General features: G+C 40.0%; 1 protein-coding gene across 1 annotated transcript in view; it reads left to right on the top strand.

Moving 5' to 3' along the window:
* FRMPD4 (FERM and PDZ domain containing 4) overlaps nucleotides 1–25,767 on the top strand; it is a gene marked incomplete at its 5' end in the record, with an annotated part of 287,687 nt that overhangs the window by 135,303 nt on the left and 126,617 nt on the right. Inside the window, one exon of the mRNA XM_081326671.1 lies at nucleotides 18,433–18,549. Within this exon, the coding sequence (XP_081182797.1) occupies nucleotides 18,433–18,549 (117 nt within the window). The remainder of the gene's footprint in view (nucleotides 1–18,432; nucleotides 18,550–25,767) is intronic.

Below are 25,767 nucleotides of genomic sequence, written 5' to 3'. Positions count from 1 at the left end.
ACAGAGACAATTTCAGGAGACAGAAAACTATATATCTTGAGGCATGGGCAATTTAAATGAAACAAGTCTTTGTTGTATACACATGTGAATCAGAGACAGGAATGTGGTTGTAAATAAGAAAAGAGTTTTATCACCAGAGGCAGAAATGGAATGTAGGAATGTGGCCTTACAATTGCAGATTAGGTAGAACTGAATGCAGGAATGTGACTTAATCGATTACTAATTGGGGAAAAGTTTGAAGTGTTGAACTTTTTCAAAGAAGGTCTTTTGCAGGCAGAGAAAAGCAGATTTTACACTGGCAGAAATATAATCACTAGAGACAGGAAGGGAGAATTCTGTGATTTTTTAATATAGGAATTAAAAAAGGTCTTTTGGGAGTCTGGGATTTACATCAGTCTCCGCAGTGAGTTTCGAATGACAGGAAGAAATCCATCATTTTAGAAGTGGGGAATATATGCGTGCTAAAGAGCATCTAGTATTATTACACCACAGTATGTGTGGAAACCATTTTATCTTTCTATCAGTATTAAGTATTTTAATATTGTTTGTAGAAATCAAAGTACACCCATTTATAAGAACTTTTGCAACTCATTGATTTCATAAATTAATTAGCATTTTTGGAGGGATTTTGGCAAATATGTGGAAGACTTGTAGTATTTAGTGGAAAAATGCATCTTGTACAATTATTACTTTAGCCTTCCTCCCAAAAAGTGTATTGCTGTTCTGAAGACTGCTATAATTTATAGCCATGCCTGACAGCTCATTTTTTTCTGCATAAAAGTTCAATTTTTATATTTCCATCATAATCTTTAGACGTTATGCTATGTGTAGTATAGTCTACTGGAAGATTAAGTAAATGGAGTAGCAGTATGAATGGAATGTGCATTTATTACTTCCTGTCTGCTCTGTGCACTTACTGCAACTCATGGGTATATAGTCTTTCTCATTCAGGTATGAATTAGTAATATAAATTCTCCTTATAACCACATATATTCTCACATCCCCCCACCTATCCAGATGCATACAGATGTAGAAATATACAAACGTGACTCTGTCCCACCATTAGCAGCATAGACAAAGTTTCTCTGGAATAATAGTTTTTCTGTTTGCATTTTGTATTTCATGAGATGAGTTCATTTCATGTCACAAACTTTATTGAATAATAAATAATACAGAGAGAAACTGTGACATTATTTATTGTCTACTATATTGGTATTACATTCTTAGCTGTATTAAAATAATCATATGACTAAAATATTGTCATTAGACAGGTGTAGTAAAGTAAAATAATTGTTAATTAAATAAAATATAAAGCCATACGCTTTCTCTGTATTTTGTAAACCAGGGCTTTCCAACCTTTTCACCCATTGTACCACTTTTAGGATATGGCAACATCTGAGTGCCACCAGTCGCCTAGCAAGCTGTCAAAAACTTGGATGACCAAGAAAAAAAAGGAAAAAAGTGATGAAGTACATGTAGTCCTCTACTTACAACAGTTCGCTCAGTGACTATTCGAAGTTACAGGGGCACTGAAAAAAGTGCCCCCCAAGCCACAGCCGAGCAAGACACCTGCCTGCCTGCCCGGCAGTGCTCTACCTCCTGTCCAAAGTTTTCATTGTTGTGAGCATTTCTGTTGAGGAGTGGCAGCGGGGGTGGGGTGGGAGGTGTTTGGTTTTTATCTCCCCCCCCCCCCCGTCTGTTGGGTGGTTGCAGCAGGTTTTGGTCACTTCACATGACCCTGGGACACTGTGACCTTCATAAATATGAATCAGTTGCCAAGCATCTGAATGTAAATCACAAGACCCTGTGTTATGTATGGGGATAATAAAATATAGCAGCAGCTCATTGTGACCATCAGGTGGTGCTGTAATGTATCTGGATTGGCTGGTAAGCGCTCGGCGAGAAAACCCAAATAAGGGATTGGCTGCCAGTGCACCTGGCCAAGTATATAAGGTTGGTACAGGTAACCCCTTTGTTCGCTTCGGTACTGCTACCAATAAAGAGCTGCCATGCTGAGTCCATTGCCTGTTGTCTGACCATGCGGCCAAGAACCCACTACACAATACCCTGGAGATGCTGCAACATTCCAGCTGATCGGCGCTTCTTTTGGGCTCAGCAGAAGCGCCAGGATCAGCACCGAGCTCCAGCTGGTGCCTGTCACTGATCCTGGCGCTTCTGCTGAGCCCTGACAGCTCTGCAGCTCCAGCCATCTCTTGCTCAGGCTTGTGTGGTGCTGCCACTGTTTCAGCTCATTCCCCTCCCCCACTACCAGTTTTCTAGGATGGTTGTGTATCACCTGCCAGGTGCCAATGTACCACAGGTGGTATCTGTACCACTGGTTGAAAAGCCCTGTTATAAACAGCCTACTGCAAATTCAAATTGTTCAAGACAACAGGGTTACTTGCTTAAATAAACAAAAGTTCTGTTACTGGAAAATAGAAATCATCTAACCCCCCCAAATTGTGTACTTAATATACAGATTTGTTTATAGAGGAGAATGAAAATGTAGTCATGCTGTGTTGCACTTCATTTTCTTTTCTGTAAGTCTCTTACAATACATATTCTAATTTATATTCAAACTGACATGTTTTGAGGTCAATATAGTTGCTTATATTTACAGTTGCTTATATTTTGCATAATTTATGTAGTTGTACATAATTATCTTTCATAATTTATGTTCTGCTAATACTATTTTCACATTAGCTTCTGATCTGCAAATACTATGAAATAAGTTCCAGTGAGAAACCCCTGAAAAGTCTCCTGTGTTGAAATTGAAAAAAACCCAAAAACAGTGAAATTCCTATCCCTCTTTCCCCCAAGAGAGAAGAATCTAGGATTTGGCTATGAACCAAACCACTGTGCTATAGCGCAGCAGAGAGATAAACCTTTTACACTAATGCCTGCTCAAATTGCTTCTTGTTTAGGGTTAGAGTTGCCTTGCATGTATATTAAGTGAACAATAGTTGTTTATAAAAAAACCCTAATCAATTTTTTAGGGGTTTATGATATATCAGTTCAACTTGGCACTCACCAATTATTTTGGACTATAGCCATAGTTGCTTGAAATTTAGGTAATTATAACATATCCAAAAGGAGCCAAATTGAAAAATGCAGATGTGCATGATGAAATATTTAAAAGATCACACAAAAACATTGTAACTTCCAAGTAAACTAATAATGTTTACTATTTATGTACAAGAAAACTCTAGACTGTTTTGGTGGAAAGGAATGTCTGTGACTCTGAAATACGTATTGAACACAAAAATGTGTTATTGCAAATGACTAAATATTATTTGCCTTAATATATGTAATTATGTACTGTGTGCGTATTATTTTACATATTTGGTCATGTAATGTAATTTTAAACGCTACATAAAATGCATTTCTGTAATGTATTATTGTAGCCTACAATAATACTATGCACAGTAGTACTGGTCTCACCCCATTCAAAATAGTGAGGGGTACAGATTTTGTGCCCATACCTGAGTTCCCACAGGAGCCACCTACTTCCCAGACCTTGGACCAATGGGTGACATCTTTCCAGGGTGAACGTGAAGAAAGCATTGGCTAAAGCTACAAAGGTTTACAAGGAGCAAGCAGACAAATGACGTTCCCCTCAAAACACTTTTTATGTTGGACAATTAGTTTATCTTTCAACAAAATATCTACAGTTAAAATTGGCCTGCAGGATACATTTCTACTCCCTCATTCAAAATCCGATACCCCAGGTAGTCAATGTGTGTTTGGTGAAATTCACATTTTGACAGTTTTGCATACAGTTTAGCTTTCAACAGTTTTCTTAATACCTCACAGACTAATTTGATGTGCTCATCCATGGTTTCAGTGTAGATAAGGATGTCATCAAGATAAACTAAAAGCCCTTTGAATAAATGATCATGGAGCACTTGATTTATCAATTGCATAAATACAGCAGGGGCCCCTTGCAGTCCAAAAGGCATCACTTTAAATTGGAAACTCCCCAAAGGGCAATTAAAGGCTGTTTTCCATTCATCTCCCTCCCTAACCCGGATCTGATAATAAGCTTCTCTTAAATCCAGGTTGTTAAAAAAAATTCCTTTACCCAGGTGGGCTAACATGACTTTCATTGGGTGAGGGAGTATGTATTTTCCATACTGATAGCGTTGAGAGAACAGAAATCGATGCACAATCTAAGCCATCATTCTTTTCCTTGAAAAGCATGGGAGCGGCCATGGGTGATTTGGCTAGCTCAATGAAACCCCTCGTTAAGTTTTTATCAACGTACTCTCTTAGTTCTTTCACCTCTTTGGGTGTCACAGAGTACATCCTTGGTTTGGGGAGCTTGGCACCGGGCAGAATTTCAATAGAACACTTTGTAGCCTGGTGTGGGGGGAGGATGTCACATTCCTTCTCACTAAAGTATTCTGCCAAATCTTGGTACTCAGTAGGGACAAGTTGAATCCCCCGCAACTTTTTGGCTACAGGTTTTAGGATTTCACGGGACTTCCAATGGCCAGTGTCTTTGTTTTATCATCAGTCTCAGGTGGGGAGGGTCCTATTAACTTGCGCGTTCCCTCCTCCCACCAGATGTGAGGACGCCATTTGACAGGCCATGCTAGCCCCAAAATTACTGCTTCAGTCATCTTTGGGACCACCACAAAATGGATGATTTCCCAATGCTGACCCATTTCTAACCATATGGGTTCAGTTAGGTGTGTGGCAGGAGCACCTCTGATGAAAGACCCATCAGCCTGCTTAAACCCCATGGGACAAGGCAATAGCTTGGTTTGGGAGTTTATTGTTTAACTAAGCAAGCCTTCGAGTGGGAAAATCAGAGCTGGTTTTGCTTCTTCTGTACCAATATAAGTTTTCAGTAAAATATTATATAGGAGAGACATGATGGCAGTATTCTGGTATTTGAGAGGCTGCCACAGAGAAGAAGGGGTCACATTATTCACCAAAGCACCAGAGGGTAGGACAAGAAACAATGGTTGGAAACTGATCAAAGAGAGAAGCAACCTGGAATTAGGGAGAAAATTCCTGAGAGTGAGAACAATTAACCAGTGGAACAGCTTGCCCCCAGAAATTGTGGACGCTCCATCACTGGAGGTTTTTAAGAAGAGACTGGATAGCCACTTATTTGAGATGGTATAGGTTCTCCTGCTTGAGCAGGGGACTGGACTAGAAGACCTCCAAGGTCTCTTCCAGCTCCTGTTTTAGACTAGTCTAGTCTCAGATTCCCCTTCATGGATTACTGCCTTGTCGTGGCGAAGGGGCTTGCGTAATTCAATGAAGCTATGAGCTATGCCGTGCAGGGCCACCCAAGATGGACAGGTCATAGCCGAGAGTTGTGACAAAACGTGATCCACTGGAGAAGGAAATGGCAACCCACTCCAGTATCTTTGCCATGAAAACCCTATGGACAGTACCAAAAGGCAAAACGATATGACGCTGGAAGATGAGCCCCTCCGATGCTGTAAAGATTTTTTCTCCATAGGAACCTGGAATGTAAGATCCATGAATCAAGGAAAGCTGGACGTGGTCAAACAAGAGATGACAAGACTGAACATCGACATCTTAGGTATCAGCGAACTAAAATGGACAGGAATGGGTGAATTTAATTCAGATGACCATCAGGTATACTACTGCGGGCAAGAATCCCTCGGAAGAAATGGAGTAGCCTTCATAGTCAATAAAAGAGTAGGAAAAGCAATACTGGGATACAATCCTCAAAATGACAGAATGATCTCAGTTCGAATCCAAGGCAAACCATTCAATATCACAGTAGTCCAAGTCTATGCCCCAACCACCAGTGCTGAAGAGGATGAAATTGACCGGTTCTATGAATCCCTACAGCACCTTATAGAACTAACACCAAAAAATGATGTTCTTATCATCATGGGGGATTGGAATGCTAAAGTAGGAAGCCAAAAGATAACTGGAATAACAGGCAAGTTTGGCCTTGGAGTACAAAATGAAGCAGGGCACAGGCTGATAGAATTTTGTCAAGAGAATACGATGGTCATAGCAAACACTCTTTTCCAACAACCCAAGAGACGGCTCTACACATGGACATCACCAGATGGTCAACACAGAAATCAGATTGACTATATGCTCTGCAGGCAAAGATGGAGAAGCTCTATACAGTCAGTAAAAACAAGACCAGGAGCTGACTGTGGCTCAGACCATGAGCTTCTCCTTGCAAAGTTTAGGCTTAAACTGAAGAAAGTAGGGAAAAGCACTAGGCCACTCAGGTATGAGTTAAATCATATCCCTGTTGAATATACAGTAGAGGTGACAAATAGATTTAAGGAATTAGATCTGATAGACAGAGTGCCTGAAGAACTATGGACAGAGGTTCGCAACATTGTACAACAGGTAGCAACCAAAACCATCCCAAAGAAAAAGAAATGCAAGAAAGCAAAATGGCTGTCTGAGGAAGCTTTGCAAATAGCTGAGGAAAGGAGGGAAGCGAAAGGCAAGGGAGAAAAAGAAAGATATGCCCAATTGAATGCAGAATTCCAGAGAATAGCTAGAAGAGATAAGAATGCCTTCTTAAATGAACAGTGCAAAGAAATAGAAGAAAACAATAGAATAGGGAGGACCAGAGATCTTTTCAAGAAAATTGGAGAGATGAAGGGAACGTTTAATGCAAAAATGGGCATGATAAAGGACCAAAATGGCAGGGACCTAACAGAGGCAGAAGAGATTAAGAAGAGGTGGCAAAATTACACAGAAGAACTATACAAGAATGAGCTTAACGTCCCAGATAATCACAATGAGGTGGTCACTGACCTCGAGCCAGACATCCTAGAATGTGAAGTGAAGTGGGCCTTAGAAAAGCTGAGCAACAACAAAGCTAGTGGAGGTGACAGTATTCCAGCTGAGCTATTCAAAATCTTAAAAGACAGTGCAGTAAAAGTGCTACACTCAATTTGCCAGCAAATTTGGAAAACTCAACAGTGGCCACAGGATTGGAAAAGATCAGTTTACATCCCAATTCCAAAGAAAGGCAGTGCCAAAGAATGTTCAAACTATCGCACCATTGCACTCATTTCTCATGCTAGTAAAGTCATGCTTAAAATCCTACAAGCTAGACTTCAGCAGTATGTGGATCGAGAACTACCAGAAGTACAGGCAGGATTTCGAAGAGGCAGAGGAACTAGAGATCAAATTGCCAACATACGCTGGATCATGGAGAAAGCTAGGGAGTTCCAGAAAAACATCTACTTCTGCTTCATTGACTATGCTAAAGCCTTTGATTGTGTGGATCATAACAAACTGTGGCAAGTTCTTAAAGAGATGGGAGTACCAGACCATCTTATTTGTCTCTTGAGAAACCTATATGCGGGTCAAGAAGCAACAGTGAGAACTGGACACGGAACCACTGATTGGTTCAAAATTGGGAAAGGAGTCCGGCAAGGCTGTATACTGTCACCCTGCCTATTTAACTTATATGCAGAGCACATCATGAGAAAGGCAGGGCTAGATGAATCAAAAGTTGGAATTAAGATTGCCGGAAGAAATATCAACAACCTAAGATACGCAGATGATACCACTCTAATGGCAGAAAGTGAAGAAGAACTAAAGAGCCTCTTGTTGCGGGTGAAGAAGGAGAGTACAATACTTGGGTTGAAACTTAACATTAAGAAAACCAAGATCATGGCATCTGGCCCTCTCAATTCCTGGCAAATAGATGGGGAAGAAATGGAGGTAGTGACAGATTTTATTTTCCTGGGCTCCAAGATCACTGCAGATGGGGACTGTAGCCAAGAAATTAAAAGACGCTTGCTCCTCGGAAGGAAAGCCATGGCAAATCTAGACAGCACACTAAAAAGCAGAGACATCACCCTGTCAACAAAAGTGCGTATAGTCAAGGCTATGGTCTTCCCAGTTGCAATGTATGGCTGTGAAAGTTGGACCATAAGAAAGGCTGAGCACCAAAGAATTGAGGCCTTTGAACTATGGTGCTGGAGAAGACTCCTGCGAGTCCCTTGGACTGCAAGGCGATCAAACCGGTCAGTCCTAGAGGAGATCAATCCTGACTGCTCTTTAGAAGGCCAGATCCTGAAGCTAAAACTCAAATACTTTGGCCACCTAATGAGAAGGAAGGACTCACTGGAGAAGAGCCTAATGCTGGGAAAGATCGAGGGCAATAGAAGAAGGGGACGACAGAGAATGAGGTGGCTGGATGGAGTCACTGAAGCAGTAGGCGTGATCTTAAATGGACTCCAGAAGATGGTAGAGGACAGGAAGGCCTGGAGGAATGTTGTCCATAGGGTCGCGATGGGTCGGACACGACTTCGCAGCTAACAACAACAACAACAGTCTCAGATTTCTGCTATGACAGGATAGACAAAATCATTGTAAGCCGCCCTGAGTCTTCGGAGAAGGGCGGGATATAAATGGAATTAAAATTAAAAAAAATTAGTTTCCACTAACGACTATCTAATTATTTCCAAAATCTTATAGTAAAAGTCCTAATATTCCAAACTTGTCTGGTCCCTTAATTTGTTTATAATTATCTTGCATCAGAGTAGTATTTAACTTTTTGTCATTTATTTCCAGTTCTTTAAATTTTTAAGCTTAGTGCTAATATCCCTTTTATTCAACAATGAAAGTAAATGTCAGTGCTGCCTCTATCAAATTCCTAGGAAAGAAAAACCTTTGGCTTCATAGAAATAGAAAAAATGTGCTTTTAGTAGGAATTAGATGATTACAGCTAAGTCAGGCAAGATCTGGAACAAAACCACATGAAGCATCAAATTGAAACAATCCCTAGAGCCCACCCCCCTGGTAGCTAGGCAACCAAAGTTCAATCAATGGCCAGATGTTTTGGGAAAGTCTGTGATTCAGGCACTTTGTCTCTCCCTTTTGCATTCTGAAGCCTGAAAAAATGACCCTGAAGAGATAAGCAAAGTTCATGCTTGCAGTTGCAAAGCTTCATGAAAACATTTCCATTGTCTCCTCCTGCATGCTTTTCCATTGTTCCCCCTTCCCCCTGTTTTCATGGCAGCAGGCAGCAAGCTGACTAACATTAGGCTTCCTATAACAGAGGCTTTAGCCATATAACACAAAACAAAAGATACACGGGTAAAACAATGCAACACATCTCTAAAAAATACCCAAAAACATTCAGGGTTTGTCAGGATATTTTCTGTGAAAGGTTTGGATGAGTTTAGGTGCATCCATTTTTAGCATCCACCCATTTGGATTGTGAGGGGGAAAATGTTTCCACACAATGAGGTATTGCACCCTCCTTCTATGTTTCCTTGAATCTAGAATTACTTTAATTTCAAAATGCTGCTTTCCTTCAATTGAAATGGGCACAGGTGGCATGTTAGGTGCAGGGTGAAGAGGTGATACTGTTTCTGGTTTCAATAAGCTGCAGTGAAACACAGGGGAATACATTTAAGATTCTTAGGCAACTCCAATTGTACAGTGACTGGATTAATTAGTTCAAGAATGGGGAAAAGGCCCACATATTTAGGACCTAGTTTTTTCGACTGTTGGGTGGACTGTAAATATTTTTTGGAGAGGTAAACTCTATCACCCACTTTAAAATCTTTTGGCTTCACATGTTTTTTGTTGGCTTGTTTCTTACGTGCCTGATATTTATCTTCCAGTGCCTTATGGGCTACTGGACAAGTATTCTGGAGTAGTACTACCCATTCTCCTAAGGAGGATATTTGGGGTTTCCCTTGACCAGAGGCCACCTTAAAATGGGGTGAACCTAGTGCTACTATGCTGAGAATTGTTATGCAAAAGACAAAAGGTCAGCACAATTGCCTTGTTGGTAATTAATCTAGCAACTGATTAATTAATTAATCTAGCACCAAATTGGCTCTCTCTCACATACCGCTAGTCTGGGGGTGATAGGAGCTTAGGCCCTGGGCAATTTTTAACAGCTTCAAAAATTCCTGCAAAAATTGTGATGTGAATTGCACTCCTCTATCTGAAATAATATATTCAAGGGCACCATGCAACCTATACATGAGTTGCATGAAAAATTTAGCTAATGGTTTTGTGGAGAAAAACTGGGGGCAAGGGACAAAATGCATCTGTTTCAAAAAAAGATTACTAACAATCCAAATAACAGTGTTCCCCCTCTTTCAGGTAGTTCATAGATATTTCTTTCCACGGAGCCTGGGAGCTGGCCACAGTTTGCAAAAGTCCTGTAGGCTTCCCTGGTGGTCTCTTTGTCTTTGTTGCTGCACAGATTGGACAACTGGACACATAGTTTTCAATGTCTTTTTTCAAAGAAGGCCACCAAAACTGCCTCTTAACCAAGTGTAAGGTTTTTACAAATCCAAAGTACCCTGCTGATTTAGAATCATGAGCAACTTTCAAAATGGTACTCCTCAAGCTTGTGGGCATATACAATTTGGCTCCAACCCAAGCCAGTCCATCGCACATGGTGCAGTCATTCTTATCGTCAGCAAGCCATTCATCAAAGCTTAAGCTCTTCTTTATTTTTCTTACACAATTCATTTGGAATCTCAGGCTCCCTGGTTATTGGGGCTGTTAGCTGCTTTAAGGGGATGACTGGCCAAACCAATTCGGCCTTAATACTATTACGTATATTGAGGCAATCTGGCCAGAGCCTCCACCATGAAGTTTTTTCCTCCTGGAATATAGCGCACTTCACACTTCGAATTAGGTTTTTGCCCCTTCTAAGAAGTGCCTCCAGGTAAGCAGAGCTCACCACAGTGCATACGTCTCCTTCTCCCATACCACCCATCTGTTCAGTCTCAATAAATTTTTTAGAGGTGTAGGCACATGACTGTAACAGACCATGGGCATTCTTTTGCAATAACAACCCCCACAGCTACATCATTTGCATCTGCCTGAACCACAAATGGGTCAGGGTGAGTAGGGAGAGTTGGACCCTCTGTGTCTGAACCCATTTCCTGTTGGGCGGGGGGGTTGGTTCTATCCTTTTTTGGCTTCTCTCTTTGGGTTCTGTCATTCTCCTGAGGGGGAAGGGGGACGCCCTATGGGGTTCATTATTTCTCCTTTTGCTTCACTACAGTGTATCCTCTCTGCTGTTTCTATCTGCTTGGTCTTTTTACTGTTTCCCCTTGATACCAACTTGGGGTGAGAAAGGAATGTGCCTCTGGCCATCTGGCTTATTTCTTGCTACAGAAGAGAAAGGTGCGAAGACCCAACAACATCTTCATAGGCATGGGAATGGACTCTGTTATCAGCACCGTTCCCACAGCAGACTTAACACCTGGGGATTGGCTCATTTGAACTGACCGGATGATCTATTGGGGTAGGGTTTGCTTGAGGCTCTTTTAACTTATTGATCTGAGCGGGAAACCCTCAATGCTGCCTTCCATGCCTGCTATCAGCTTCTCCTAATAAAAGTTCCTTTTGGAATGAAACTGTTCCAAGAGTCCTGCTATCTTGGGATGAGGTTTTGAAGTGGGTCCTTACACTCTGGCTCATTTTGAGATTTTTCCCTGCTCCATAGACTTGTATTACAATGTTGGCTAAGCCCCACTCACCCTGCACTCAAGCTCTGATTGGTCGAAACAGGGACACATGACTTAAATTAGCCCTGCCCACCCCTCACTAGAGCTCTGATTGGTCCATTTGAGAATTACCCCCGCCCCTACGAATATATAAAACAATCATTTTCACAAAGTTGAACTTGCATTAAAATTATTTTGTACATTATATAAAATGGACAACAAAACTGTTCATGAACTATTAGTTGATGCGTCAGCCCCAGATATACAGACTGGTCCTATTATAAAAATGGAAAATAAAACTCTTCGTGAATTACGTGCCATCGCAAAACAGAGAGGCTTGTGGGACTTCTATAAACTCAGAAAGGCTGAGTTGATTGCTCTGCTTTGTAGCTGTGCTACATCTTCTATATTAAAAAATATGTCTATGGCAAAGAAATACTTGCTTCCTGTCCTGAAGCAGATAATGAAAGACAGTGATATCAATGATGCATGGTTTATGAACAAACCAGAGATGTTGAAACATCTTTATGAAAGAGGGCTTCTTCCAGATGAGGCTTCCGCAAAGCCGCAAAAGATCACGAAGGAGGTTATCCCAAAGTATGAGCACCTTAAAAGGAAATACTCACTTCCTGCCCTGAAGCAGATATTGAAAGACAACGATATCTATAACATATAGCCTTTGAACAAATCATTGATCTTGAAAGTTCTCGATGAAAGAGGGCTTCTTCCTGATGAGGCTCCCACAACACCACAAAACTGTAAAACCCCGAGAAAGGTATTAGTTAAAGATAGAGAAATTGGAATCAAAACTGAATATCCTTCGATTTACAAAGCTAGTCACGCACTAAGATGTTCAAGAAGCATAATCATTAATTGCAATGGTGAAATATTGTTTGAAATATACAAGATAAACATGGCTGATAAGGACAAATGAGACATACAGAACAAATTATAAAAACACACCTAAAAAAGTTTTGTTAGACCAAAACAAAATCATTAAACAAAATCATTAAAAAGTTTTGTTATAAATGGATAACAAAACAACTACCTTTTTTATATAGTGCAAATTATAACAATACTGGAGCAGCCAAGAAAGCAAAGAGTTTCGTTCTTCACAGGGTGAGTATTGAAGGCCTAGTGCCTAGGGAGACCCGGGGTGGGGTGGAGGGAGGGAATAACCAGGGTGGGTGTTGCAGTACCACTGCGGTCATTTGTAAGGGTGAATGACTGCTGTGGTGCGGCAACATTCATAATTTTGGGACTTGCTCATGAGCACTAGGGGACGCTTATCGCATAACTTCAAACATTTGCTAAGGGAACATTCACAACTCGGGGATTACCTGTACTATAATTCAGTGTGCCCTGTATTGCTGGGCTATTTATTATTAAGTAAATTTAGCATGGGTGTATTTTTTAAATGTAAAAATATAGGTAGTCCTGAATTTACAACAGTTCATTTAGTGACCATTCAAAGTTACATCACTAAAAAAAATGAGTTATGATCATTTTTCAAACTTACGATCATTGCAGCACCCCCATCATCATATGATCAAAATTTGAATGCTGGGCAACTGGTTCATATTTATTTACAGTGTTCCAGGGTCATGTGATCACCTTTTGTGATCTTCTGATCAGCAAAATCAATGGGGAAGCCAGATTCACTTAACCCTTTTGCTAACTTAATAACTACAGTGATTCACTTAACTGTGGTAAGAAAGGTCATAAAATGGGGCAAAATTCACCTAACAATTGTCATTTAGCAATAGAAACTTTGGGCTCAATTGTGGTCATAAGTCAAGAGCTACCTGTATGTCCATTTTTCCACATAATTCATCAGTAACTGTAGTATCAGTAATTAAAATTTGTTGTAAAAAAATACCCCCATATATACTTCAGAATAAGCTTTATTTAATATTGTATAGACCACAAAAATACAGCTATAGGGAGAAAATGACATGTATGTTTGCTAATGTAATCTTCTTGGAGAAAACTGAACAAAACCATTAGTAGGAAATGAAAATTGTGGACTGATGGTATGCTTTGAATAAGTAGGACTGAAAATATAAATGTTTTTATTACCATTCTGGAGACCAAGATTTCTGGGCAACCGAACTTCCTTTCTTTGAGAAAAAAAATCACAGATTTTTTAAAAAATCAGAAATATAAATAGAAAGCTTTGGAGATGCAGGTGAGGTTTGGTTAGTTTATTGATGTTGGTAGACAGTACTTTTTTTCTAAAAAAAAAAAAAAGGTGCCGGAACTCAGAGGTGCTGTCACTGGGAGTGATGCCGGTGTCTTGCTACGGCGTCACTGCCCGTCCTTTGCACCCCCGCCCCTGTGGCTCGGAGCCACATGCCGTGGGGATTCCCCTCCCCACAGCTGCCATGGGGATTCCCCTCCCCACAGTTGCCATGCCGCGGCCCGTGCTGAGCCCCCACCCAGAGCTGCTCCAAACCCTGACGCAGAGCTGTGTTCCTCATTGCAGTGGTCTTCGGCGCCAAACAGCTGATGGCCTCTGGCACCAGCACTCATTCACTTACTGCCCCATCGCTTCCAAATGCAGTAAGTGAGTGAGTGAGCAAGTGGTGTATGGAAGCATTTGGAAGTAAATGAGTGAGTGAATGAGCAAATGGCATTTGGAAGCAACGGGGCAGTAAGTGAGCGAGTGAGCAAGAGGCCTTTGAAAGAGACGGAGTGAGTGGGGGAGAGACTGAACAAGGTGCCGTTGAAAGAGACGGAGGAGTGAGTGAGAGTGACTGGAGGCTTTTGTGAGCAAAGTGTGAGTGAGTGGGGGGGCTTTTGTGAGTGAAGGGTAAGAGAAAAGGGGAAAAGTGAGGGGGAGAAGGGAAAAAGAAAAGGCACTGACTTCTGACTTCCTCTGTTACAGGAGTAGAAGGAAGCATTAACATTGAACCTCAACTTTTTGCTTTTCTATAATATTATAAACTAGCCATTTCTATAACAATAAATGAATCTAACCAATGAAACCCAAAATACCCCCCCCCTTTTTTTAGTCATCAAGTTTTTGACACCTTGTTAAGCACTGGTGGTGCTTGAATATTGTCACGTCCTAAAAGTGGTACAATTTCTGAAAAGGTTGAAAAGCCCTGATGTAAATGCAGCCTAAATTGTTTATTGCCATCCTATTTGCAAATAATATCTTACTTACCTAGGAAATAGATTTTTTGTTATCTAATTTTACCTTCCAAAAGACAGAAGATGAAAACTGTGAGGTTCTTTCCTGTTGGCTTTTTTGAATTAGCTGTTTTAGATTCTAAAAGTTTAGTTCCTAAAGAAGTAACCTTGTAAATAATTTTAATGTCCTCCTCTAGTGCAGGGTAGGCAACCTTGGCTCTTTTATGACTCAAGTACTTCAACTCCCAGAATTCCTGAGCCAGCATGGCTCAGCTTGGAAACCTCTCTCTTTCCCCTCAGCGTGGCTGGCTCAGGATTTCTGGGAGTTGAAGTCCATGAGTCATAAAAAAGAGCCAAGATTGCCTACTCCTAAAGCCAATACAGGGAGCTTTTTTTTTTTTTTTTGCAAAAAAAGGTGCCGGAACGCCGTTCTGAGCGTTCTATGAGAAATAAGCCCTGTTGATAGATACCATGCTGTTTATCTTCAGAAGTATCTTCAAGAATAAGGAAGTTCACTCTTAGAAATACCTAAAACGTCCCAAAGTAATTTAATTTATACTTACAGGACCTAATCATTAGTCTGTTCTGTTTTCTGTTTCAAGAATGCTGGTGTTTTAGACTAGAGCCATAAACAAGAACTAATGCTACTATACTTAAATAAAACTTTGCTCATAGATATTGATCACAGACACTCCATTAATTTTTTAAAACTATTTTAGCAGTTGCAGTATCAAATTATAAAAGTAAAAGTTAAGGAATCGACTGGTGCATTTGACCATTTGGCTATTTTCATTTGAACCGTAGTATTTAAAAGAGTTGTTTTGTGTATAACTGCTCTTCTTGCTGTTATGATTTTGTTATATTTTATAAGGTAGAGGACATCTTGTCCTCTGAGGAGTTAATATGATATAATTAAAAGCCATATATTGCAGTAGGTATGATAAATAAGGAAGCATAAATTCATTTTCTCTCTCTTTTTTTTTGGTCTTTCCAACATCTAAAAAGTTCTGTTGCACAAATGTGGTGAGTATATACATTTATAAATTCAGTAGCATTAGATAACATAGGATTAGAGGTTGACACATCTGAAAGAGGTTATTAAAATTGATCATACCAAGTTATGATTAGGTTGAGTAGATTGGAAATGAAACAAAATCAGGGGAATAATAAATGTTTTAATCTGTTGTGCAGGAATTTTTTAATTGCTAAAATTGGAATTATGGAATTGAACTATAATGGATAGTTTAATTATTTTGATTTTTTTTTAAAAAAGATGTATTTTTCATTTTTATTGATGTGTACAACATTATCTCCAGATATTCTTTTTTATTAAAATTTATTTTAGGAAGGACTTTAGACTATCAGAAGAAGGATCCATGGTAAAAGAGAATTGAAGAGAAGATGCTTAGAACCTGTGTAGTGTAAACTGTTCTAGCTTTACTTTTGACTTCTTTTAGGGCTGGGCATAATTATTTTCTTCTATTCACTTCTGTATACGTACTTAGCCATTTAATTACCAAGAGGATTTATTTTACGTTTTTTTACCCCAGAATATTTGGGTCAGAGAAAAAGCTGAGAAAAACTGTTTCATGGACAGAAGAGAGTGAAAAAAGTCTCATTCCATTGGATGCATTGCTTGACTTGAAATCTTTGCTTTGAAAAGATATTTAGGTATACGTAGTAGAAAAGAATATGTGACAGAGAAGTCATCATCTCTATTCTGTCTAAATATTTTGTTAAAAACAAATTTAAAAACCTGACCTGAACTCCATACAATGTAGACATAGAGAAACAGACATTTGCAGATCTATTAGTAAGACTTACTATCCAACCATTATGATATTTACTTAGAAATAAAGGTGCTATAAACTATGAGAAGAATGGTGTCTATGATGAAATGTGGAAAAGGACTAAGACAACTTTGCTCATGTAATGGTATGTGGGAATGACCTTGGGATATAGGAGGGACAACTGTAGATTGGATAACTAGTATGTAAAAAGTACCTTAGCCCACAGAAGGATAAAGGTTGTGGGAAACATTTCAGAAAGGAACCCTACCTAGTAAAAAAGGAAAGGAGAGGGAGAACTATTCTCAGTTTTGCAAGATTATGTTAATGTGACCTTACAATAAAGATAGAGGTAGTACTCCTAGTTGTGTGTCTTGTCTGGACTACTTCACATAGCTAACAGCTCCCTTGATATGTCTGTCTTGTAAATAAAATATATATCAAGATGAACCCTCCCCCCCAAAATGAGTAATCATAAATTATAATTCCATTTGTAGTCTTTAGAAGAACAACTGTGTTGTTCTGAAAACTTTTTTCCTGAAAATTTAAGGGTTTTTAAGGCTCAGCCTCAGCATCTACTAATCAGTTTGCAAACATTTACATGTTTGTTCAAGTATAAATTATTCCTGTCATAGTCTAAGTTTCAAGTAACTGCAGATCCTCAGAGATGAAGTAAAAAGAGCCAGCTTTATGATTCTTAGGTACCTGGCAAAAGGGATGTCTTGATCATGATCTTGAAGTTGAGGAGAGAATCAATCTCATTGAGGTACAATAGACATTTACTGTATATAATATACATCTTATATACAAGAAGCCAGGCATTTCATCAACTCCAGGATATGCTAAAGCACACTGACAAGAAACCACAGAAAAAAGGATATGTACTCCTCATCAAGCTATAGAGTTAAACATTCAAAATTAGAGGAAAGTTAGGAAAATGTAAAACTTTAGGAAAACCATATTAGAGTATAAAAGCAGGAAATCTCTTTTGGTCTCAATATTGCGGGGGGAGGGGGAATCTAGGCCAAATGGCTATATACAGATAGTGTTCTATTGCCATATCCAGTATGGATATTTATTTTAGGAGGGAACTATCATTCCTAATGTAAGAAACAAAGCTCACAGTAAATTGTTGGAAATAATGCTTTTATTTACAAAGTGTTTACAAAGGCTGATGGATCTCTGAGCTGCAAGCAAGAGAGAGAGCCCACACCTACTTTACAGATTTCAGCAGTTTAAATACAGTTCTCTCCCCAGCTGCTGGTCCCTCCTCCCCAGGCCCAGTTGATAGGCCTGTTTCAGTCATATGCTAACAGTCTGCCTATGATGTGCCATCACACCTATATGTTTAAAATTAGTTAAGCCCCTGTCATCACTCAAACTTGCTAAGCACTCAGCCCACTGGTGGGATTCAGCCAGTTCGCACCAGTTTGGCAGAACCGGTAGCTAATTTTTTGTTGCCCAAGCCCAGAATGAACTTCCAGAAGCGGCATCCACACAGAGAACCAGATGTTCATATATTTGAACCCCACCACTGACCCAGCCCCTTCACTGCTCACCTCTTTGGTATTTCCTTATCGGTTCCCTTGTTTATCTGTACAATACAGTACCTGTATATGTCTCCAGCCAGAAGTTATGTCATATCTTAGCAGAGTGCATGCATTGGTTAAAAATGATTGTGCTCTGGATATATATAATAAAGTGGCTATACCTTAAAATACTAACTCTAGGCCACTTGAACAAAGAATAAACCTTATATAAATTGTAAAATATATCATTCATAAGCTATATGCTAGTCTAGTCTGCACTATTCCAAAAGTATACTTTTGAGTCAGTGTATAGAGTCCATCTCTGTTTCTCTATCTTACTAAATTTACTACACTCTGGAAATATCTCCTTATCTATAAGTATGGAGGAGTGGAGGAAATATATTTATAGCTTAACATATTGTAATATGATAAACTTGGGTTTGTGAACCAAGGCTGTGTTGCTGCACAAAACCTAATACTGTATTAAAGGGTTGATATTATATTCTAATGAATTACCTTTTTTAGCCACAGGACCAAGTCTTCAGGCTGGCCTCCTCCTTCAGGAACTTGGACCTTGAACCAGGGATCTTCCTATGGTTGGGAAATGATGGCAAACAGAGATGGGAGAAACTACTACATCAGGTAAAGGTTGCCACCAATTTGATGAATTTTGTGCAAAAACCGCTGCAAAGACCTGAAGCCCCAGAATGAATATGTACTGATCTTCCATTTCAGGTTATACCATTGGGCCAAAGATTGCATCTACATTAATCTGATATTTAGACATGGAAGTACACATTTAACATAAATACCAAATATGTATCAAAGTAACACTAATATCAATGTTATATTTTGTTTTACTTTTTACCCCTGTCTATAATATAGCAAATGAAATTTGCATACTACAGTTATTCTTTCATTTGCCATAATAACAATAAAAGAATTGGTTTTTTATTTGCAGAATAAATAAATAAATATTCTCCCCTTAGGCTGCCCCTTTTAAAAAAGAATTAACTAAAGTCTTCTAGCATTTTTGCTAAGTATTCAGAAATGACTTCAACAAGGTAGTGGAGATCTTGTTGCATTTGAATATAAAGTAATAGATTAAATGGGGTGGGGTGGGGGTTTGCTGCTGCTTATTTCCAAATAAATGTCCCTGATTTGAAGAACTAGGGTTTAAAAGTTATTGTCTGAAATAGAGTGAACTGCCAAGGCTCTTTCATTCAACTCTTTAATCTAAAACAAATTTCTATTGAAGCACATAGATAAAAGCAGCAGAGAAAATGAGTGAGATGATGTTCAGGATGCAATGAAAGGGAAAATACGTTACATCATCTCATTTTTAAAATAGAACAGAAAATAGAACAGAACAGAATAACAGAGTTGGAAGGGATCTTGGAGGTCTTCAGGCCAACCCCCTACTCAGACAAGAAACCCTATACCACTTCAGACAAATGGTTGTCCAATCTCTTTTTAAAAACTTCCTTTTTTGGAGCATTCACAACTTCTGGAGACAAGTTGTTCCAGTGATTAATTTTTCTAACTCTCAGGAAATTTCTCCTTAGTTCTAGGTTACGTCTCTCCTTGATTAGTTTCCATCCATTTTTTTCTTGTCCTGCCTTCAGGTGCTTTGGAGAATAGCTTGATTACCTCTTCTTTGTGGCAACCCCTTAGATATTGGAACACTGCTATCAGGTCATCCCTAGTCCTTTTTTTCATTTCAACTGGACATACCCAATTCCAGCAACCGTTCTTTATATGTTTTAGCCTTCAGTACCCTAATCATCTTTGCTGTTCTTCTGTGCACTTTTTCTAGAGTCCCAATGTCTTTTCTACATTGGGGCAACCAAAGCTGGATGCAGTATTCTAAGTGTGGTCTTACCAAAGCATTTGGTAAAAAGCAAATTCTGGCATGATGTCATTGTTCCGATTAAAAAACACATCAAAGAGTACTGCATAATTATTATTTCTAAAAAGTCTATAATGAACAGAAACGGAGCATCGGCACTCATGGATGGATGCCAGAATCTAAATTCTCCTCCCCTTGACACACCACCTCGTACAGAATTACCCTCCCTTATTTACATGTCATGACTCACATTTACCAATTAATTTAACATACTAAGTTTCACTTCCCTTCTGAAGTGGCTATTCACGTGATCTTGATTCTATCCCTCTGTTAATGCAGCCTAGAATTGTGTCAGCTTTTTTGGCGGCTGCAACATATGGCTGGCTTATATTTAACTGATTGTCCACTAGGACTCCAAGGTCCCTCTCACAGTACTATTGAGCAAGATACTACCTATACTATACCTGCTCATTTGGTTTTTCTTGCCTAAATATAGAACCTTATCTTTTTCACCATTGAATTTCATTTTGTTGGATAGAGCCAAATGTTCAAATCTGTCAAGATCCTTCTGTATCTTAAGTCTGTTCTGTTCCAGCCTATGACCGGCCCTGTTTGAATGTCAGGGACAACCCCTTTTTATAATCAACAGGCTGGAAAAAACTCAACCAAATTTATTTACAAAGAGTTCAAACAAAAGTTAAACGAAAAGTTCAAACAAGACTTAAACCAAAAGGTTAAACAAGAATAAGAGATCAGGACTCTAGCAGAAGATCTTCAAACGGTTGCCTTCATCAACCAGCACCTCCTACACATTCCCCTTTTATCAGCAGTCCCAAGGCGTGCCTTCTCATTGCCTTCTCCCGAGTTGCCTCATTGCTTTCCTCTGTTCTGCTCTGCTAGATTGCCTCCTGCTCTTAGCGTCCCTGAACAGAGTCAGCTGTGGATCGTCTTGTTCCAATCCCTCATGCTCACACAGCTGAGTCTGAGGAGGAACAAGATGGGAGGGGCCTGGCTGAGAGTTCTGCAGTGCATCAGAACCTTCCTCTGACACCAAAGGCTCTCCAAACTCCTCCTCCTCCTCTTCAGAATCATCAGACTCAGCTGCCGAAACCACAGGCTGATGCTGAATCACAACACTATCTTCTGGAGTGTTGGCTATTCCTGCCAGCTCAGTATCATCTGCAAATTTGATGAATTCCCCTACTATGCCCTCATCCAAATCATTGATGAAGATGTTGAGCCTTGGGGTACCCCACTGCATACTTCCCTCCATGTAGATGCAGTTCCATTGAGGACTACACATTGAGTGTGGTTGGCAGCCAATAGAGGAATAATGCTTCTTTTAAAGAACATGAATCCTTCCGGGTTACATCAGGATATATATAAGGCTTTCAGTATGATAGTTTTTTATCATATTCAAGTAAATCCCTTCTTAAAGGATAAAGATCAGGAACAAGAAAATAGTGATAGCTCAGTTTCAGATTATCCAACAGTCTATATTGTACAGAATCAATATAGAAAATATATTATTTCAATTAATATTAACTTTTTTTTTTCAAAACTTCCTCTTCTGAGTTGCTAAACACCAGAAAAAGTCAATATTGATTGTGGGATACTATTTTTTTATTCCTTTGATTATTGATTTGGCAGAATATCATGAAGCTTCAAGAGACTATGAAGCACTTGAAAGCCAGCTCATTCAGTTTGTTTCTTTAAAAAGTTCCTCTCTTTGATTCACAAATCTGCTTTGATGGGGTGATTCAATCAAAGTTTTGTCAATTGAAGCAACTCTTAAAAGCTTTACATAGCCCTCTGTTCCATTAAAAGGTATTTCTGCTAGATCAGGTTCTTCATATTCATAGAAACCCACTTGACAGAAATCAGTGGATCCCAAAACCAGTGTATGAAATATTTTGTATCTCAATGGTTCATGTGAATCTGGATGTTGGGTTAATTTTCTAGTCTTCCATAAAGAAGTGCATGAAGATGTCTATATAACACTTCACTGCACTGACATCCGCTTTAAAGGAGTACACCGTACAGTACATTTGCATTATTTCTCAGTGACTGATTTATAATAAAGTAATCCAATCATTATCATTAGACAGATGTGTCAGCAGACAGCCAGAACATGCAAAGATGAAGTCAGGAAAGCAAAGGCTGAGAATGAACCAAAACTTGCAACAGAAATCAAAGATAATAAAAATAGTTCCTTTCAACATATTAATAACAAGAAAACAGTCAAGGAAACTGACTAAAGAGAGAAGACTGCAAGGAAGTAACAGGCAATAGGGAGAAAACAGAGCTGCTTAACTCATTCTTTGCATCAGTCTTCACACAAAAAGAAATAACTGCCCAACATACCAAAAAAACTACTGCAAAAAAAAAATCCTGGAGCACCAGGGAAGTACCTGAGGATTGGAAAAGGGCTGATGTGGTTCCCATCTTCAAGAAGGGGGGGGAACAGACCCAGGAAACTACAGACCAATAAATCTAACATCAATACCTGGGAAGATCCTGGAAAAGATAATTAAAATACAGATATATGAACAATTAGAAACGAACAAAGTTATAACTGATAGCCAGCATGGGTTTGTTAAAAACAGATCATGCCAAACCAGTCTTATTTCATTCTTTGATAAAGTGACCAAATTAATAGATCAGTGAAACACTGTGGACATAGTATACTTAGATTTCAGTAAGGCATTTGACAAAGTAAACCACAATCTACTGCTTGATAAGCTAGGAAAAGGTAGAATAGACAACATCACCACCAGATGGATTTGTAGCTGGCTGACAAACTATACTCAACAAGTAGTCCTCAACGGTACTTTATCCACATGGAGAGAAGTAAGCAGTGGGGTACCACAAGACTCCATCTTAGACCCAGTATTCAATATCTTCATTAATGACTTAGATGAGAGAATAGAAGGGAACTCATCAAATTTGCAGATGACACTAAACTGGCAGGAATAGCCAACACTCCAGAAGACAAGTTCAGGATCCAGCAAGATCTTGACAGACTTGAACAATGGGCCCTGTCCAACAAAATGAGTTTTAATGTGGAGAAAAGCAAAGGACCCGACAGATTAACATTTTAACATTTTCTTGCTTATTTTAATTTTTGCTTCTAGTTTGTCTTTTGCAGTAGTTTTTTTGGTATGTTGGGCAGTCATTTCTTTTTGTGTGAAGACTGATGCAAAGAATTTAGGCAGGAAAAATCAGATTAGGGGAGACCTGGCTCAAAAACAGTAACTGTAAGAGGGACCTTGGAGTCCTAGCAGATGATCACTTGACTATGAGCCAGCAGTGTGCAGCAGCAGCCAAAAAAACTAATGGAATCCTGGGCTGTATAAACAGACGCATAGAATCAAGATCACGAAAAGTATTATTATCGCTTTATAAAACCTTAGTGAGACCACACCTGAAATGCTGCATCCAGTTTTGGTCAGCATACTACAAAAAAGATGTGGAGACTTCGGAAAAAGTTCAGAGAAAAGCAACTAAGATGATCCAAGGCCTGGAAACTAAAACATATGAAGAACAGCTGCAGGACCTGGATATGGTTAGTCTAAAGAAAAGAAGAAATAGGGGTGACATGATAGCAGTATTCCAGTATTTGAGAAGCTGCCACAAAGAAGAGGGGGTCAAATTATTCTCCAAAGCACCAGAGAGCAGGACAATGGTTGGAAACAGATCAAAGAGAGAAGCAACCTGGAATTAAGGAGAAACTTCCTAACAGTGAGGACAATTAACCAGTGGAACAGCTTGCCTTCAGAAATCATGGGTGCTCCATCACTGGATGTTTTTAAGAAGAGACTAGATAGTCAACTGTCTGAGATGTTATAGGTTCTCCTACTTGAGCCGGGGGTTGCACTAAAAGACTTCCATGGTCCCTTCCAGCTCTATTCTCTATTCTACTATTTAGCTGCTTTTTTTGTTTCTGCATTTTGAGAAAGCCATGCCTACTCTAGTCTCATCTCAGTGAATTTTGTTTTTGTTTCTTGCACATGCAAATCTTACAGTTGTGAAGGAGCAAGTATATCATTTATATTATTAATGACATATCACAAGTAGACGCTCTTCCTTATAGCTACTAACATCAACAGTACATGAATAGAATAGAATAGAATAGAATAGAATAGAATAGAATAGAATAGAATAGAATAGAATAGAATAGAATAGAATAGAATAGAATAGAATAGAATAGAATAGAATAACAGAGTTCAAAGGGACATTGGAGGTCTTCTAGTCCAACCCCCTGATCAGGAAACCCTGTACCATTTCAGACAAATGGTTCTCCAAACTCTTCTTAAAACTTCCAGTGTTGGAGCATTCACAACTTCTGACGCACGTTTTTCCACTGATTAATTGTTATAACTGTCAGGAAATTTCTTCTAAGTTCTAGGTTGCTTCTCTCCTTAGTTTCTATCCATTGCTTCTTGTCCTGCCTTTAGGTGCTTTGGAGAATAGCTTGACTCCCTCTTCTTTGTGGCAGCCCCTGAGATATTGGAACACTGCTATCATGTCCCCCCTCGTCCTTCTCTTCATTAAACTAGACATACCCAATTCCAGCAGCCGTTCCTTATATGTTTTAGCCTCCATACCTCTAATCATCTTTGTTGCTCTTCTCTGTACTCTTTCTATAGTCACAACATCTTTTTTACATCGTGGTGACCAAAACTGGGTGCAGTATTCCAAGTGTGGCCTTACCAAGGCATTGTAAAGTGGTATTAATACTTCACGTGATCATGATTCTATCCCTCTGTTAATGCAGCCTAGAACTGTGTTGGCATTTCTGGAAGCTGTAGTACAGGGCTGGCTCTTATTTAAGTGATTTTGCACTAGGAAATCCAAGATCCCTCTCACAGTTAATAACTGTACAGTACCTGTGCATTTGATTTTTCTTGCCTAAATGTAGAACCTTACTTTTTTCACCATTCAATTTCATTTTGTTAGATAGCACCTAATGTTCAAGTCTGTCAAGATCCTTCTGTATCTTAAGCCTATCTTCTGGAGTGTTGTCTATTCCTGCCAGCTTGGAGTTGTCTGCAAATTTGACGAGTTCCCCATCTATCCTCTCATCCAAATCATTGATGAAGATATTGAAGAGGGCCTAAGTACTGGACCTAAGACGGACCCTTGGGGTACCCCACTGCATACTTCCCTCCATGTAGATGCAATTCCATTGACGACTACATGTTGAGTGTGGTTGGTCAGCCAGTTACAAATCAATCTGGTGGTGTTGCTGTCTAACCCAGGGCTTTTCAACCAGTGGTACGCATACCACTGGTGGTATGCGAGCACGTGGCTGGTGGTATGTGGCGTCACCTTCCTCCCCCCCCCGCCTCCCCCCACCTCCCCCCTGCTCCTTCCTAGCTTACTTGCTGCCGGAAAACATGCTGCTGCAGGAACCTACCAGGCTGCGCAAAGAGAGCAGGTGCAGAGTGAGGCCCCGCCCTCCCCTGGGACTCATTGTGCAGCAACCATGTTGTCCTTCCCCCAGAAACAAGCGCGAGCCTGAAGGGGACAGAGCCATCCACTCCCTCAGCAGGTAGGTGTTTGCGTCCATTCACGTCCATCTTCTTTTCCTCCCCCCGCGAGCTTGCGATACCCCTCACGGCCCTCACATTGCCTCCCTCCCAGGGCTCGAGAGATTTCCCCCTCTCCTCTTCCCGATGTGCAATGCAAAGGGGAAAGCAAAGCGGCCAGATGGTGCGCGCCCTCCCCGAGGATTCATCTGTGGCAGCAGGTGGGAATCGAGGCCCACGTTTGTTTTCCTGATGTGCGCCAGGGCAGGCAAAGCCATCAGAACGTGGGTGTGAAGGGAAAAAAGTGCCTGACTCCCCCCCCACTGTTGGCAACTCCGTACAGTTGGCCCTGACCTCCGCCGACTGGAGCCCATTGGCGGAGGTCGGGGCCGGCCGTACGGAATTGCCAGCTGATCCGTATGGCCAGACCTGACCTCCGCAAGTGGAAAGCGAGGGAGATTGCCAGGAGCACTAATCGGC

The sequence above is a fragment of the Vipera berus genome (assembly GCF_964194415.1).
Source record: "Vipera berus genome assembly, chromosome: 4".
NCBI classification, from domain to species: Eukaryota; Metazoa; Chordata; class Lepidosauria; order Squamata; family Viperidae; genus Vipera; species Vipera berus.
This window is presented reverse-complemented; position numbering and strand designations above follow the sequence as displayed.